The sequence below is a fragment of the Humulus lupulus genome, chromosome 3, assembly GCF_963169125.1.
Source record: "Humulus lupulus chromosome 3, drHumLupu1.1, whole genome shotgun sequence".
Classification (NCBI taxonomy): domain Eukaryota; kingdom Viridiplantae; phylum Streptophyta; class Magnoliopsida; order Rosales; family Cannabaceae; genus Humulus; species Humulus lupulus.
In genome coordinates, this window is record NC_084795.1 from 13,832,813 (window position 1) to 13,851,596 (window position 18,784).

Consider the following 18,784-nt stretch of genomic DNA (forward strand, 5'->3'; position numbering starts at 1 on the left):
CTCTGTCAAAAGACTTGATCTCGTACATCAAGAAATGTGACAAGTGCCAGCGATTCACCACAATTGCCTGAGCTCCCCCAGTCGAGCTGAAGATGATCTCGTCCCCGTGGCCATTCGCGGTCTGGGGAATCGACTTGGTTGGCACCCTCCCCACTGGAAAGGGAGGGGTCTGTTACGCGATGGTGGCTATCGACTACTTCACCAAGTGGGTTGAGGTAGAACCCTTGGCAACAATCACTTCCAAGAGAGTCCTCGACTTCGTGGTCAAAAGCATTATCTGCCGGTTCGGGCTGCCAAAGAAAATCGTATCCGACAATGGGACTCAATTCGACAGCGACCTCTTCACCGAATTCTGTGAAATGTACGGCATTGTGAAAAGTTTCTCCTCCGTGGCCTATCCCCAGGCAAATGGGCAAGTCGAGGCCGTCAATAAGACGCTAAAGGCGAGCCTTAAGAAGAGACTGGACGAAGCCAAGGGGGTCTGGCCAGAACAGCTCCCCCAGGTACTGTGGGCGTACCAGACCTCGCATCGAACCCCTACGGGTCATACTCCTTTCTCCTTAGCTTTTGGGAGTGAGGCAGTCCTTTCTGTCAAGATAAAGATATCTTTGCATAGAGTCCAGGCGTATGACCAGGACCGTAATCATGAACTGCTTTGCGCGTCCTTCGACCTGATGGATGAAAGACGAGAAGATTCGCAACTCCAGCTCGCGCATTACCAGCAAAAAATCACTCGTTATTTCAATGCGAAGGTCAGAAAACGTGCCTTGATCATTGGCAACCTGGTCCTCAAGAGAGTCTTCTTAGCCAGTAAGGACCCCAAAGACGGAGTATTGGGACCGAACTTGGAAGTTCCATATCAAATAACCGAGGTCATCAAGGAAGGAACCTACAAGTTAGCTCGGCTTAACAGAGAAGCAGTCCCGCGAACTTGGAACACTATCCATTTAAAGAAATATTACCAGTAATACCCTTGTAAGGCTTGCTCAGAGAGGCCATTTTTTGTTTATTAAGAAATGAGAATTAAATCTTTTTTCATTAGTGTATATTTGCGAATGTAATCTCAAGTAACCACAAAAAACCCTTTCCTAATTACTTGGGGGGCATATGGCGCATGGATACAACCAGGTCGCCTTAAAGACTTAGAAGTTGATTCAAATCGATTGATCGATGTTTTTCTTAAAAAGCACGAGATATTGACAAAAGGATTAACGCGAACTAAGTCGTATCTTGGGTATAACCAGGTCGTCCTAAAACTTAGAAGTTAATTCAAATGGATTGATTGGTGTTTTTCTTAAAAAAAACAAAAGATATTAATCAAGAATTAACGCGAACTAAGTTTTCAAATTAACGTCTTGGATGTAACCAGGTCCTAAAACTTAGAAGTTAATTCAAAGTGATTGATCGGTGTTTTTCTTAAAAAGCACAAGATATTAATCAAGAATTAACGCGAACTAAGTTTTCAAATTAACGTCCTGGATATAACCAGGTCCTAAAACTTAGAAGTTAATTCAAATTGGTTGATCGGTGTTTTTCTTAAAAAGCACAAGATATTAATCAAGAATTAACGCGAACTAAGTTTTCAAATTAACGTCCTGGATGTAACCAGGTCCTAAAACTTAGAAGTTAATTCAAATTGATTGATCGGTGTTTTTCTTAAAAAGCACAAGATATTAATAAAAAATTAACGCGAACTAAGTTTTTAAAGTAATGTCCAGGATGCAACCATGAATTATCTTAGAATTTGGCTCAAAATTGATTATGTTTTTTCCTAGAAAAGCATAGAATGTCAATCACAGCACCAAAAAAAAAAAAAACTAAGACTATTACCAAAACGCATAAAGGCAAAATGATGCAAATCAATTAAAAGCAAAAGGTTGGCAAAGCCAATTGTCTTGAGGTTAGAAAACCTCATACAAAGTTACAATATATATATATATGTTATTCGGAGGGTGGAAAGAAAAGAAGTCCTAGGCCCCGCCAGGCTGCTCCGATGAGGTTACCACCTCGCCCTCCTGCTCGGCGGCTGCGGAGGTCTCCCCGGTCTCGGAGGGCGCCTCTTGCTGAAGGCGAGCTTTGAACTTCTCCAGGAAGTTGTCCCATGCATCCGCCCCCATAAAGGAGAAGTCACCATTTGGGTTATAGACCCAACAATGGTACATCATAGCCTCCATGGAGGAGCTAGCGGCTACCCTCTCCGTCGCCAGGGCGGCCTTTGCCTCCTCGGCCTCAGCCTTAGCGGCGTCCAGTGCGGCCCGAGCCTCCTCGAGCTCAGTCCTCGCGGCGGCTAGAGCAGCCTTGGTAGCCTCGGCCTTCTGCAACTTAGGTCGAGATGCGTCCAGCTCGGCCTGCGCAGTCGCCAGAGCGTCCTTGGCATCCTGTGCTTGATTTTGGGCAGTCTCAAGGGCGGTCAAAGTTTTTTGGTGCTCGCCCCTCATCTCCTCGAGCCGAGCCCTAGATCGGGGTATGCTTCGATGGAGAGCCAGGGCACCCTACAAGAAAAAAAGATGATAAGGCAACTGCCTTAGAAAAAAAAACGACAAACATGTGATGCATAGTGAGCATGGGATACAAATGGCAAGGCCAACTTACCGTGAGAGCCATCCCCAGTGAGGACTCCATCACGTTCTCCGGGCTCCTTGTCTCGATCGCCCGTAGGTCCCTCTCGGCTGCATTGTAGTAATGGTCCACGATGTAGCTCGCTGTCTCGTAGACCATTCCCCAAAAGACGTCAGGGATCTTCTCCAGAGCCCGAGGGTTCACCGGGATGCGCACCTCGGGGGTTGTGGTCGAAAAGGTCCCTGTAACACCCTCACTTATTTTAGTTAAAACCATATTTGAGGTGTTACGTTTTAAAACTATATCATAATTTATTACTGCAAAAGTCTGGACATTTTTTTTTTTTTAAAACTTGAAAACTTATTTCACATTATTTACATTAAACATAAAGTGGGTCTCAAAAATATTATACATAAGTATTAAATAACCCAATTTGTTTTCAAAACATAACTTCACACTTTATTACAAACGTCTCACTGATAACTGAAATAACCCACAAAAAGGTCGATATGTTCATATGTACAAATTAGGGTCAGGACCATGCTTCAGTTCTCCTCATGTCATTCACACATTTCTTTCTCTACCTGCAACACAAGACAACTGTGAGCCTAAAGCTCAGTAAGCAAAGTAATGCATGCAATGCTAATGGTTACCCAATATCAATGGACATACACAACTTCTTTTTAAATTTTGGGCCCCTTAATATTGTGCACACTGTTTGAATTGGTCAATGCCTGCAGGGCTTGTTACACATATAATACAAAATCCCATGGGTTCTCCTCCGGCTAGCCATCACCACAGTAGGGCACATTAAAAACCTTATTCCATCGTTGCCCCGTCGGGCTCAAGAGTTAAGGCGGCCATACACTGTGGTGTCAATACATATAACAATAACTCATATGGAGGAGAAATAAAAACGGAAACATGGCAAACAATATAATTGGTTCACTAAAACCTAGCCCAAATTATTGGGCAGCCACTATAAGCCTACTATAGGCCTCCGTTTACACTTATTAACACTTTCATTTGCCTTTTCAAAACAGTGGCACTGAACTTAAACTTCTTATAACAACTTTCTTTTATGTTGCACAAAACTTGCAAATGCATCATATAATTAATCATCATAATATCATGCATGGTCTTATATCATATAATAATTTACCATATCACTATTATGCCATGCATACAAATTTATGATGAAGTGTCACTGTATGTTAATACCACTTACTCACAAAATATTCATATAATGCATACTTTCACATAACACATAATTCTTGTGTTGCAGTTGAGTACTTTACTTACCTTTTGTCCAAAATATATTTCACCGTGTAACAAGTGATGTCTTAGGTATTGATGTGCTTATTCTGACAATGGCATGGATTTCTCATCATAATGATGGCAGTAAGACATTGAACTCTCATTTAAAAATACCCATAAAACATCATATCGAATTTCATATCAAAATCATGCCTAAAATGCCTTAAACCACCTAGATCGAGCGTTAGATTTATCTTAGACACTTAGAGAAATTTTGACAGAGTTTCCTCTTAATTTTTAGCTATCCTCAAATATCAAAATCAACCAATAATCAACATCAAATAACCTGCCATAAACATATATCCCAAATACCAACATGATTCATCGTAAAGTTATCATATACCGATTTTGATAAAATTCTTATCTCCTAGATCATCACCCAAATTAAATGAGTCTCCACATATATTCAAACATTTATAAACATATATACTCTCTTATAAACTCAATCAAATACCCAAAAATCATCTTGTACTCCAAGAACCCCAAAAACCTCATAAAACACAAAATTTCACTTACCGAGCAACTTTTCGGCGAAAACAATCTCTTCAAGCTTTTCTAAACCTCAAACCACTTGGAAACCCCAAGAAATATCTTAAAAAGGATAAAACACCATATATAAGCTCTCAGAAAAATTCAAAAACATAGTTTAACTTCCAAGTACAAGAACTTACCATAAAAATGTTAGAACTAAGCTTAATCTACTTCTTTGGCTTTGCTTTCACTTGGATCTCCTTAGAATTTCTTCAAACCAGCCAAGAAATGGTTTTTGGTTTTCTTTTCTCTCTGTTTTTCAGAATAATGGTCGTGCAAAGTGATAAGGTTGATGAAAATTCCTTATTTTCAATGATTTAGCCTTATTGTATCAAAATTTGACACCTTTCATCTCATCATTTCACCTTTTGACTTATGAAAACCTTATCACTTCAATAATTTCGACTTAATAATCTGCTAGGCCTATTATCCTTATGTGTAAAACACTCACACCAAACCTTAGGTCCATATGAATTCATACCCAATAGTTATGCTTACCCGATCGAGCGTAGCGCACTTATGCTAAGCTCGTTTTGACTTTGCATCAATACCACTGATTATGTATACCTCCCATCAAGAATTGATCTAATGGTTCTAAAACCATTTTTACATCATCAATGAGACCTTAATCATACCTCGATTACATTTGGTAAATCCATAAATACTCAATTTTACACCGAAATACTAGTAATCGACATTGTACTATTTTTCACTACTTAACCTATTTTGCCTTCTTTATCTCACTTTCATCACTTAATTTCATGCCTTGTCCATATTTTTCATACTTTCTTATATCTTGAGCACATCAAACACCCATAAAAGATAACTCAAATGCCACAAGGTTAATAATATTGAGCATACATATAGACATCACATACACAACTTTTATACTTATACATGAAAACACTTATAAGAATATGCATATGCTCAAATTATACATATTGTATGATATGTAATGCAATGCAATCATGTGATTATTGGCTATATTATATCAAAATAATGTGGGTGCTACAGTCCCGGTGGGCACCTCCGTTTCCCGAGCAGGGTCGTGAACTCGCAGGGGAGGAGGAGGCATCTTCATTGTAGGAGGGGGCGGAGGCACTTTCTCCTGAGCTGCCAGAGCCTGGTTTTTCCCCTTTGCAGGAGACTTAGAGGTGCTCCCGATGGTCTTCTTCGCCAGCCGGAGCTTTTTCACCATAGGCCCAGAAGCCCCAGAGGAAGGGTTCCCTCCAGAGAACATAGCTCGCAGGTCATTGCTCTCGGGCTGAGACATCTCCTCTGAGAAAGCAAAGGCAAAGTATTAATATACAAGTAGAAATATTTATGCAAGACAACAAAAGTTAAAAGGAAGACAGATCTCAAGTATATTGAAAGGGATCCTACACTCCGAGCTAGAGGAGGAATCTATGGTCACGACCATCGGCCCCGGAGCTGCAGCGGGGGAATCTAGGATAATGACTTCGCGGGCTGGAAGAGGCTCTGGGTCCGAATCTGGCTCGGGACTAGACTCTTCTACGTATTGCCTAAGACCCAGAGCTACTATACCTTCCCGAAGGGAGGGCCACGACTAAAGATTGGTCCCATACTCCTCAAAAAAGACCAACCTAAAAGCTAGGGTGTTATCTACGACTATAGTGCCCCTAGGGTGGCTACTTTCGTAATCCAGCACGAGCTGGTTGACGCATTAGAGTAAGGTTACGTCGCGGTCTAGGTCACTTCGATGACGTTGAACGGGCTGGTTAGGATTGAACCTAGCTAACCAAAGGTCTGCCGTGGCCCTATCTAAGTCCCTAAACATATACTGATTACCTTGCCTGGAGGGACCGGCTGCTGCTCTGGATCAGGTCCTCTCCTCATCTGTTTCTTGGGCGACCTCCAGCGCCCGCTTCCGCCTCACGAGGGGCACCTCGTCCTTTTCTTCTCCCACGGCCTCCTCCTCGGGGATGGGCGCTATCTCGTGAGCTGGAGGGAGGCCCAACGGTCTCCTCAAGGCCAAAGTCTGGCCTGGGGAGATTAGCTTGCACGCCAGCATCGTCTCGTCCGACACGAGCTGGCGATAGTCCTTTTCGCTGGGGGGCAGCCCCGCCAACGTCTCGTATTGACCCCCAGGGTCACGGACTTGGTCGTCCTTGCGAAAATGGCTGCATGGATGTCTCTAAGTCAGGAGCTAATAAAGGAAGATAATCAATATTCAACTTACGAGCTAAGAGCAAAGGGTACTTACGAGGGCGGTTGAAATAGTGATGTTCGCAATTGTGAAACCCCTTCGACATGAAGAACTGGTCTTTAAAGTCATTGGGGTGGCTGGGCAGCTCGATGACCGCAGCCGTGTTTGGAAAACGGGTCAGATAGTAGAACCCATCGCCTCGCCCCCTCTGCTCCGAGCTGGCCTTGAGGCAGAAAAAATAAAGGATGTCCGCAGGGGAGGGGACCTCCCATTCCTGCTTCAGGAATAAATATCTCAACCCTGCTAACAAACGGTAGGAGTTAGGGGGGAGCTGGAAAGGAGCCAGCTTCACGTAGTTGAGAAAATCCACGAAGTACTGGTCCAGTGGAAGGAAGGCCCCAGCCTTGAAGTGCTCGTCACTCCAGGCCGCGTATTCCTCATCGAGCAGCGCGCAGCTCCGCTCGCCTTCTAGGGGAGGTCGGGCGTTTAGGGCACCCCTCCCAATCTCAATATTGTGGGAAAGGAATATCTTATTCACTTTCCCCTGGTTGGTGATCTTCGAGCGATCCTCTCGGCCTCGAAGAAAGCGCCGGGCCCCACCTCGAGCTCCTGCTCCACGGCTGGACCGAAAACGGGGATTGGAGAGTTCATGACCACCTCATTTCCCTTGGCTTGCTGAGAAGACGAGCTGCCTGCAGTCTTCTTAGGGGCGTTCTTCTTTGGTCCCATCTGGTCGCCTAACGAACAAAAGAGGAAAATTTAGAAAAGGCGACCTAAGCATAGGAAAGAATTCGGTGCGAAGTGTTTCCTTTACACGGGCTGAGGTAATCTCAGCCCGTGGAGAGTGAGACCACGCGGTTCTGTGAACACGCGCCCGTACTCCCAACGGATCCCCGATAACTCGGAATCCGTGTGTCAGGAGGGTCAAGATAAAAGTTTTCCATGGAAGGAAAGTTTCAATAGGCAAACAGTGCAAAACTGCCTGTGAAGTGTGTCCCCTAAGCTACCCGGTTTTGCACCCAAAAGGTTGGTTATTTCAAACAGGCATACCAAAAATCCTACCCAGAAAATTTCCCCAGAAAGCATATCCTATGAGTCATGCTCCTAAAAGGTTTTTTCTACGATCGATGCCCTAGGATAAAACCTACGCCTATCATACCCACAAAAACCAACAGAATGTTGCATGCGGCTACATAAACAATTTACCTAAGCAACAGTGAAGAGGAAATTTAAAGCATGCATAAGCGGAGAACTTACAGAATGTTTTGCTGTGAGGAGGCTGAAAGGGTCGTCTTGGGTGGAGCCTTGTCGAAATAGCTGGTGCCACAGCCTCAAAGGAGCTCTCGCGCATGAACTTCTGGAACGTTGGGCACAGTAGCCGAAAGAAAGAGATGGTTTTTTGAGACTGAGAAGGAAGAAGAAAAATGGGAAAATAAGAAAATCTTCAAATAAACGGGTGGCCCATGCGTAAGGTGGTCACCCCTTTTATATACGTAAGAGGCCAAGTGGGGAGGGCCGTTGGATTGCCTTGATGTAGGATACGAGGCTCTCTACTCGAAAGGCGAAACGACAGCCGTGTATAGGCTAGGCCATTTAATGCGGTTCTCGGAAGACGTACCGTCACCAACCACGATGCTCCACGTATTCGACGCCTGCGTAATGGGCGGGATGTGAAGAGTCCACAAGGAAGCCTAAAAGCCCCCGCTGTGGCCCCAGGTGGCGTCGTGTGCCACGAGCAGGGGCTTGGGGGGAAAATGTATGCCCTAATTATCCACAGGCTATTAGCGAGCTGAGGTATGGCATAATTATATCAGCCACGTGGATGCCGCGTACCCGGAGCTGCTGTTACCAGGTCCCACCTCTTTAGCTCGAGATAACCAAAGGCTTACTAAGGTTACCAAGGAGTCGGGTCAGAAGTATAGACACCACGGGCTAAGAAGTCATCCAACTCGAGGCACGTGCTGGAGTTGGAAGCTATGACCCTTTATAAAGTCAGCCATGCAATGTAAGCGTCCATATATCAAACATCACGTGTCTGATATATCCCTGAATTCTCGGACACGCAGCCTAAACGTGCGTGTCCAGGCACCCACGACTGGGTTGGGCCGTGCGGCCCATTATCCCCCTTACCTATTGATTAGACCACACTTCATTTGTCAGGTTTTAGGAATTAATCATGAATGTCACAGAAGTGACATGATGGGTAAGGAGGTCACGGGATGACCCCCCTTTGCCAACCCCCAGGTACCCTCTCCTATAAATATGGAGACCCTGGGAGTTGCAAGGGGTTGGATTTGATTGTGTAAAGAAGTATCCTGTAAAGAATACCAGGAAATTGGCAATAATATTGGCTGGTGGAGTAGAAGGATTTTAACCTTTGAACCACCTAAAAAAGAATTCGCATCACCATTTTATTTCAAGATCATTCACCTATTACGGTTCATTACTTAGCCCTAATCTTATTCTCTTATTCTATTAATTACCTGTTGGCGAAGAACCGCGTCAACAGAGATGTTTGCTGTCATGTCTTGGCAATTGAGGTATGTGAGAAATAAAATGAGGGTTGCTGAAAGAGAACCTAAACCTTCAGACCTATTGCAGTGGTGCTTAAACTTTTGCAGAAATTACAAGGATATCAATCTCCCTAATCTAATCGACAACAACAGAGACGGGATGAAAGAAAATGGAAACCCCCTAATGAAGGCGTGACAAAAATTAATGTTGATGCAAGAAGAAGATTGGAAGGCGACTGTTGTAGTGCAGCAATTGCGACGAGAGATGCAAATGCGTCTGCTTAGGTGCTAGGCCTTTTGATAGCCTAGCTGTAGAGCTCTATGCGATTAAGGAAGGAATGATGCTGGGAATTGAGTTGGGGCTGACCAAGTTTGTGATTGAGTCTGATTGTACCTCTGCCATTTCTTTAGTTTTGAGTAAGAATAACTATTGTGGAGAGCTTGATGGTATTCTTTGGAGCATTAAGAACATCACACTGATTCATAGCTTTGCAGGTTTTCTCTTTGCTTTTAAGGAGGCTTACTATTTAGCTCATTGTTTAGCCAAGTATACTCTTGATACGAGAGTAAGTGCTAGTTGAAATGAGGATTTACCTCTGTTGATTGTGCTGCTATTGTTGGAGACATGCCAATTTTGTTGTAGTTTTTTTGTCCTCTTTTACGGAGAGTTCCATTTCCAAAAAAAAAATAAAAAATACATACAACATAAATATAATCCAATCTTTATGCTTCATTTGTGTGTATATATTTATATATATATATATATGTAATAGAGGGTTTCATTATAATATATATTAGGAGAATATCATATATTACAGCCAGATGAATATTTTAGAATATTAGTTAAATCAAGCTGTATGTAGAAAAGTTTAGATTGGATATATCTGATCTGAACTGAATATTTGAAATAGAATAAGGAATAATTTGAATAAAGAGTATGAAATAATATTCCAAACATACACTTTTTTTTTGGTATATAATAACAAAAAATCTGAAAAATCTAATGCGCCTGCGGAGGAAACTGTCTAAAAAATTCTGACATTTTGGAATTGGACGATGGGCAGACATCTCTGTCGAATAATGAAAGAAAATAAAATTATTCACAATAAATAATATTTTGTTGTGTTAAAATGCATGTGCTAATATATCATAATTAATTAGAATAAAGCACAAGATGATTTTATAATTGATGCCAAATTTAACTTTAAAAAATATATAAAATAATGATATGTGCATATATAATTTATATCAAAACATTATAAACACTTTTTTTTTTCAATTGGTACACATGGGGTTCAAACCCATTCTTTCACACACACTCACCCCCTTACTACTGGAGCTAGCCTCGTGTAACATTACACACACTTAAGGGGCTGTTTGGTATGTGGTAAAATAAAAATGAGAATGAGAATCTAAAACTCTTCTTATGTTTGGTTTAAATTCTAAGAAGCTAAAGTTAATCATTTGTGTAAGCCTCACATGTATTTTAAAGGTAAAGTGAACCATTTTATATACAAGAGTTTAATATTATCTCTATCTTAAGTCTTTCTATACTTTCTAAGCAATTTAACTACTCAAAACAACCAATCACATTTATCTGAGATGAATCCCACCAAATTAAAATGACTTACTACATAAATGTGTGCACATCTCATTATTCCAAAATATCACATTTTTATTAATAACACAATAAAAAAATATTAATTCTAAAATTTATATTTACATACATTAAGTATAAATTATTTAGTAGTTAAAAAAGTTTAATAAACTTACAATAGTAACACATACAAAAATATATATAGTCTTTGTTTATTTTATATAATTATAATACTTTATAATTAGTAACTTAATTATATGAGTATTTACTAAATAAATTGGGATGTGTGAGTTTAGAAATATTATTTATAATTTAATATTATATGAAAATATTTATATTGATTTACACAACAATATATATAAGTACACCCCTAATTTAAATACACCTATTTTATTTATTAAAATATAATTTTTTTATAAAATTACAAAATTAGGTTTCTCTTAAAAAAAAATACACCCTAGATATACTAATCTTCCACCTCCCTCCTAATCTCTTTTATTTTTTTGACAGAATTATCCCTGCGTCAGTTTCTTTATTGAAGAAATAAAATACAATCATTATACATATGTGTATATCCCTTACTCAGAAAGAAAAAAAATATTAAAATTATCAATCAATCTAAATACATACATTGTATTGTTATAATTATAAACATATAATTTTTTTTACTTTCCATCAGATGATTCTTTATTGATGAAATGTCAATATATTTTTTTTTGGTCAAAGATGAAATCTCAACAATATTGTTTTCTTTCATTGATGAAAAATTTATAGAGCTTCAAGATATTTAATTATAATTTGAATTAAAGTAAATGGGCGTGCTTACTAAAACTTAAATTCTATAAATGGAAATAATATTATTGTATATTTTAGTAATTTTGCATAAGGGTAAATATATAATTTTGGGGGTGCAAATATAACTCTCCTATAAATAATTAATTAACAAAATAGAGCCAGCTAGATAACAATAGAATCCTCCTAAAACATATTACAACATTGTATATACGAGGGTAAATAACATTTGCAGTCCCCAAACTTTATTAGTTGTATCAATTAGGTCCTTAATTTTTTTTTGTAGCAATTAGATCCCAACATTTACTTTTTAGCTCACATATATCCCTAATGTTATATTTTATTAAATAAACCCTAATTTATAAGGGTAAAATATGAATCTAACCAAAAAAATAATATACTACCCATTTTTTTCTTCTCTTTAAGCCCATTTTAATTGACTAATTATCACCAAATATATTATTTTGGTAAATTGATCTAAATATTCTTATCAAACATTACAAAATAATAAAAATTTATTTTCTATTATACCTCTAAAATATTTATTATATCACTTATATAATAATTATTTTATTATTTTTAATAAAAAAATTTACACACTTAAAATTTTAGAAGCATGAAACTTATTAAGAGTGCTTCTAATTATACCCTCATTTTTCTCACTACAAACATTTTTATTTAAACTCCTCATGAATTGTTAAAAATTATTTGCAGGCATATAAATTTTTTTATTGCTTTTCTTGAAGAGTTTAAATAGAAATGTGTCCACTGAGAAAAAATAGAATATAGATAAAAAAACACCCTTAATAATTCATGCTTTTAAAATTTAAAGTATATAAACATTTTTATTAAAAACAATAAACTAATTAATATATTAAATATTTTAGATGTATAATAGAAAATACTTTTTTTATTATTTCTTAATATTTGAATAAAATATTTAGGTCAATTTCCCAAAATAATATATTTGGTAATGAGTAATTAATTAAAATGGGCTTAAAGAGAAAAAATGGGAGTTATGTTATTGTTTTGTTAAAATTTCACTTTACCCTTATAAATTAGGGTTTATTTAATAAAATAGGGACTTATGTGAGCCAAAAAATAAAGGTTGGAAATCTGATTGCTAAAAAAAAATTGGAGACTTAAGTGCTACAACTAGTGAAGTTTGGGACCCCATTTATCACACATCTAATTAATTTAGAATTTCTACGCATTTAAAATTATATTTATTATGCAATGAATTATTATGGGTAACAAATATATTGTCAATACAAAATTATTGCATTTTTAAATGCACAACCAACTAAAAGCTTGCAAGAACTATTAAGTAGATAGATGTTTGATAAAATAACTCTTTTTTAATGTCATTACTAAGTATAATTAGATATATATTTCCATACTTCTTATTTTCTCTCACAGCGTGATTTAAAATCTTTTTATATATATATAAAATGGAGAAATATGAATATATATATAATATGTATATATAAATAAATATAAAGAAGGAAACTGATAAATGAAGGAGGAAAAGAAAAGAGGAATGTGCATTTTATGAAGAATTGGGTTTATATTTATTTTTTAGATTTTGTGTTTTGTTTTATTATTTGTTTGTATTTTGTATTTTGATAAATTAATTTTTAAATCCAGTATTATGTAAAATAATTCAAATAGATACATTAACCCGATTTTGATTAACCAAAAAAATTAAATAAAACAACACAATATAGTCGTTAAACAGAATTGTTATATTTTTGTTCCGAGATGTTAATTTTGTGAATTATTTATGATTTTAGTTTAAAAAACTTTGATCAAAATCGAATTTGGTAGTCTGTTTGAATCATTTTACAAAATATAATATCTAAAAAGTAATTTGTTAAAATACAGGGTCCAACAAATAATAGGACAAAAGATAGTATCCAAATATGTATAAATCCCATAAAAATATTTAGTTACTAAAAATCAATTAAATGAATTGTTTTAATTAGACAATAAAAAGAAAAATGTAAAAATTGTTATGTATATAACATAATATTCCAGTTTTGGTGTAATTTTCCCTTTTTATAAAGTAATATTTAAGATTACTTTGTAATTTTATAGAATAACTAGTGATGGAAGCTCATACAAGGCATGAGCTGCTATTATAATAAAAAATATATTTATATATAGACAAAAAATTATGTAAATATATAAATAATAATAATCAAAGTACATGATAAAATTTAATTTATATTAGAATAGCTATTATATAATTTTTCTCTCTACAAATAGTTATTTGCAACGGAAAATTAATACAATAACAAAGTTACATGAAATAAAGAGAAAAAGAATATGTTTAAAAAGTGACCAAACTAAGATGGCTATAATATACAAATAATTGAAAACAAATAATGATGAGTCAAGTCAACAATTATAAATAATATCAAAGTTCTTGAAAAAAAAAAAGAAACCTTAGGTCATTGATCTCATTTATGTTATTTGTTTTTTTTTTGTGATAATTATTTTATTTTCAATTACAAATAAATTGATCTTTCTAATTTTTTTTACTATCTCATTTATAATAAAAAGACCTACATATAGGTGTTTGTCACAAATATTCAATCAAAATTTAAAATATTTTAAAAATGATTGTGGTGGATAATAGGTGCATTGAAATCACTATATGAATCAATAATTCTTGATACAAATGAAATTCTCTTGTTTCTTTTTCTTTGGTTATAATAAGAAGAACAAATGTGAAAATATAATTTGAAGTAAAAAAAATTCATATATACTACCAAATCACATTATAAATTTTATTAGTTTAAAGTGATTGGTTTTATACCAATAAAAATAAGATTTTAGATATACTGTATAGCTAATGATTTTTTTTAAGTTTAAGTGTAATATGTACTAATCCAACCAAATAAATACAACATAAAATATAAAAAAGTTGATTTTATCTTTTTCATATAGCATTAAAATTTATTAAACACATTTTTCTTTTGTTAAATTAGTTAATTTGTGTATAGCTTAAACAATAATTGTGTGTTGTTTATTACTTTTAAGTTTAATAGTGCATTTAAGTTTTGGTATTTGTTTATGTTGTAGTTTATATGTTATATATAGTGAGTTTTAAAATAATAATAATTTAAATAAAACAATGATATATTTTCTAAGACTACATACTTATGAATTTGAATCTAATAAAATATTGTAAAAGTTTAAAATTTTAAACTTAAATTTTAATTGGTTATAGTAAAACGTTTTAAAACTACCAAAAAAAAAAGAGTTAAAAAAACTGTTATGATATTGATATAAGATATATGCATGCATTATTAAAATAATAATAGTTAGTATTAGTATTAATATTTCAAACTACCAAAATATATACAAATTTTATTTAATTAATAATTGAAAAATTAAAATATCTAAATCTTAAAAGAGAGAGAGAGAGATATGAGCTAAATACAAAAAAAAAAAAAAAGACTTGATAGGATATTTATTATTATTACTTATATAAACAATTAAATTATGCAAAATAAGCAACCTAAAAGATAAAAATGGGATATAATTGGAAATAGAATAAAAGATTATACAATTTTTTAAATTAGAAGGGTATATAGGCTCTTAGTATATAGATGATATTAAGTTGAAAAAAAAAAACCTATTTTTAAATAAATAAATAAAAAGAACATTATGGATATCTATCTTATAAAATGAATGGCTAAATTTAGCATCGCAATATCTTATAGTATATTCCAATTATGTAAAATTGAGAAAATCAAAATAGTGAAAATGGAAGTAATAAAGACAAAAGAGGAAATAAATATGAAAGTTACAGAGCTGAGCATAAATCCATGAAAAGAAAGGGAATAAGGAAGGAAGAAGAGTATTTGATGATCCCCAGAAGAGAAGTGAAACCCCTCAAAACTAGGCGCCAAAATCCAGGTCAATCACCCAATCTTTCTCTGTGCTGCCCGCGGTCACCTATTAATCACGGGCAGGGCAAGGGCAAGGGCAACCTCACCTCTCTCTCTCTCTCTCTCCTCTTTAGTTTTCTTTAAATCTTTTACTGCTTATGTCACGCGTTTCCTCGGGTTCTTTTCTTTTCTTATTTTTTATTTAAAAAAAATATATAAATCAAAATTAGTATAATAATAAACAGAAGATGAAGCATTCAACATTACTCTTCTTCTCATTTAAAACCCGTATCTTACTCTTACTCTTCCTTTTTGTATTTCTTTCTCTCTTTTTTTTTTTTTAAAAAAGCCATCTTTATGCACTTTTTTTCTTCTTCACTCAAACTTTCATACAAACCATCCAAACCCAAAACTTATTTCATTCCTTTTAACCCTCCTTTCCTTCAAGTTTCTATTTTTATTCCTTTCCCTAACCAAAAAAAAAAAATCCCATCTTTATTCCTTCTTCTTACTCTTTATAAATATAACGATATCAGAGCTTTTTAGAGCTGAATTTTCGATTTTTTTTAAATGGGTTTTTCTGAGAAGAAGCAGCACCAAGGTGTGGACGTGAGTTTAGATTCAGAAACCAAAAAATGGGTCATCGCCGGAATTCCCTTACGAACACCCTTGAAGCCCATATACACCACCAATCCTCCTCCGCCGCCGCCGCCGGTGCTAGTTGACTCGTCGACAAGGGACGCTGATCAAGGCCACGACGATGATCAGTGCCTTTCGACGACGCCCACCGGAGAAGAATCAAAGATTCCGACGAGGCTGACGTGTCCACCGGCGCCGAGGAAGAAGAAGGCTACTTCCAAGTGTAAACTCTACGGTTCTGCTGTTATTAGAGAGTTCTTTACGCCTCCAGACTTAGAAACCGTCTTCATACGCCATCATGTTGAAAGGGCTAATTGATTTTAGTTTAACTCATCGATTAATCAGAAGAAGCTATAGCTTGTACTCAGTCCATATTTTGATTTTTGCTACCACTTTTTTTTTTTTTTTTAATTTGTAACATTTAACTCTCTATGGACTATATATTATGTTATAGGCTAGCTGATTATGATAATACTTGCTTAATTTTCAGTAGTTATAGCTAGCTAGCTAGTGGAGGAGTTTATGATAACTTGATCATGTATATATAGCTCTAGCTATAGGTTATATATATGAATAAATAAATTATTAAATCTCTCAACTTCATTATGTTTTGGTTCATTTTCATGAGTTGATCTATTCATACAGTACTTAAATTAAATCTACTGTTGTTGAAGTTGATGATGATGATGATGATGATGATGATGAGATGAGAAAATAACCAAGGCAACAAAGATAGAATATTTTTTTAAGTTTGGGCGGTGATGGTACTTTTCAATCTTACTTTTCTTTCTTTTTTTTCCCTTCTAAAAAGTGAGTTAATTATCTCCATTGTGACGTGTTGATCTTGTACGTAGTGTGATCTTGTTTCATGAATTATATAAATATATAAGTATTATATAGAAGAGTACTACTGTTGATTAGTCATGCGCAAGAGTGTGACACATGCAAGTCAGAATCTAGCTATAAGAAACCAAAAGTGTTTGTGTCAATCAAAAGCTAATGGGGACTAATAATAAGGTTATTAAGCAATAAGATCAAGATGGTTCTTATGCTTCACAGCTGATTGACTATGTATGTGAAAAGATAAATCCCCACATAGCTCTTTATTAAGCTTTTATAACCATTAATTGCTACCAATAAGGTGTTGAATTTTTTTTTCAACCATCATCTCTTCTTTAGACTTAAGAATTTTCTGGCCTTGTAATGCCCCACAGCCATGACCCCCCACTCATCTCGGACTCATCTGGTAGTGGGAAGGGAAGAAGGTTCTCTCTTAATTTTTTTTTTGCTTTTGTGATGGTTCAAAATAAAGGACAAAACACATGTGGAAGGGGGTGAAAGATTAGAATCCTATGCTACTTGAATGGTTCTCAGTGTATTAAACTAAACCTTTTAGAGTTTGGACCAATAATTGACACAGTCACTTGAAATATAATATAATATATATTATATTATATTAATATAGTTTTCAAGTCTTATTTTTTTATTGTTGTGACATATTATAGATATTGATAGAATGTTTATCACTAAAAAGGGGAGGTAAGAATTAGACTAGTACCTTATTTGTTTACAAGAGGATAATGTGCATGATCGTGACCAAGGATTGGTGGAGCAAGAGAGTGTGTGTGACTAGGGGAGGGTTTACCGAATCTTAGCTTTATATTTACTTAACTTTTTTCTTATTAAACAAACTTGTCTTGGGATCGGAGCTTTTTTTGTGTCAATAGTTTCTCAACACGTATAATAGTGACTCGGGAATCTTACTTGGCATGTGTGTGGTGGTGGGTCAATTTGGATTTTGGATAATAGTATAGTTTTCTAATTAAAGATTAAATAAGTATAAAGGTAGTATTTTTTGTGAAACCCCATTAAAGGGGGAACCACATGGACACTACATTACACAATTAAATGGCAACTATCAATATTATTTATGGTTATCTAGTAAGCTTTTTGTTTTATTTTAATCTTACAATAATAATAAGAGTTAAGAGAGTGAATAATTGTTCTAATGAGCCGAATAGAGTGAAGAATATGCTAAAGAGGATAATATCATATCATAATTGGATATTGGATATAGGATTTCGAGAAACACGTTGCTTAAAATGGAAAAAAAAATTTATTTCTTCAAATGTTTATTTATTTTCTAGAATAGTGGTTAGAAAACAAAGAATACCAACTTTTAATTTCTCCAAAGAAAAAAAAAGTACTTCAAAACATATACAAGTTATATATGTATACAGTATACAATGAAGTAATGGGTTTACAGTCTTCATAAATGTTTTTAATAACAAAAAGAAAAACTCATGTGGGACAAGTCGATCAAGTAATAGGCAGTCTTTTTTCTCAGTGAGACTGACAACTCTGACAACTCGAGGCACAAGAGATATAAATCGTATATACGAAAACCATATAGTGAATGATATAATGAATATGAAAGTCAGGGCTGTGTGAAATTAATAATTAGACGATGGGAAACTCAGCGATTGGTTGCCATGTGGGGGCCATTGGATTTGAATCATATAAGGTAGATTTGATGAGGCATGAGACATCTACTACAGTAGATGGAATTTTGTACTTTTATTAGGGTTCAAAAAACTACCACACCTACTACAACACACTGCCGACTTTGGTGGGCTTCGGGGAACAAACCCAAACAAGGTCTGCTCTGGTGAACCGTGTCTCATAAGCCACCACCGGCGACTTTGACTCATGACTCTCGACCCATTCTCCTTCATTTTATTACTAGTCTTTGGTCAATACTCAATACTCA

The 18,784-nt window shown here is 35.5% G+C and overlaps 1 protein-coding gene across 1 annotated transcript; it reads left to right on the forward strand.

The window, feature by feature from the left end:
• The first annotated feature begins 15,644 nt into the window (after positions 1-15,644).
• LOC133822163 (cyclin-dependent protein kinase inhibitor SMR6-like) lies at positions 15,645-16,617 on the forward strand. The gene has a single exon (XM_062254405.1). The coding sequence runs from the start codon at positions 15,946-15,948 to the stop codon at positions 16,330-16,332; it is 387 nt and encodes a 128-aa protein (XP_062110389.1). The 5' UTR covers positions 15,645-15,945; the 3' UTR covers positions 16,333-16,617.
• The last annotated feature ends 2,167 nt before the right edge of the window (positions 16,618-18,784 follow it).

What these genes read in the sequence shown, in the direction of transcription:
- LOC133822163 (XM_062254405.1), top strand. Translation starts at nt 15,946, where the DNA reads ATGGGTTTTTCTGAGAAGAAGCAGCACCAAGGTGTGGACGTGAGTTTA.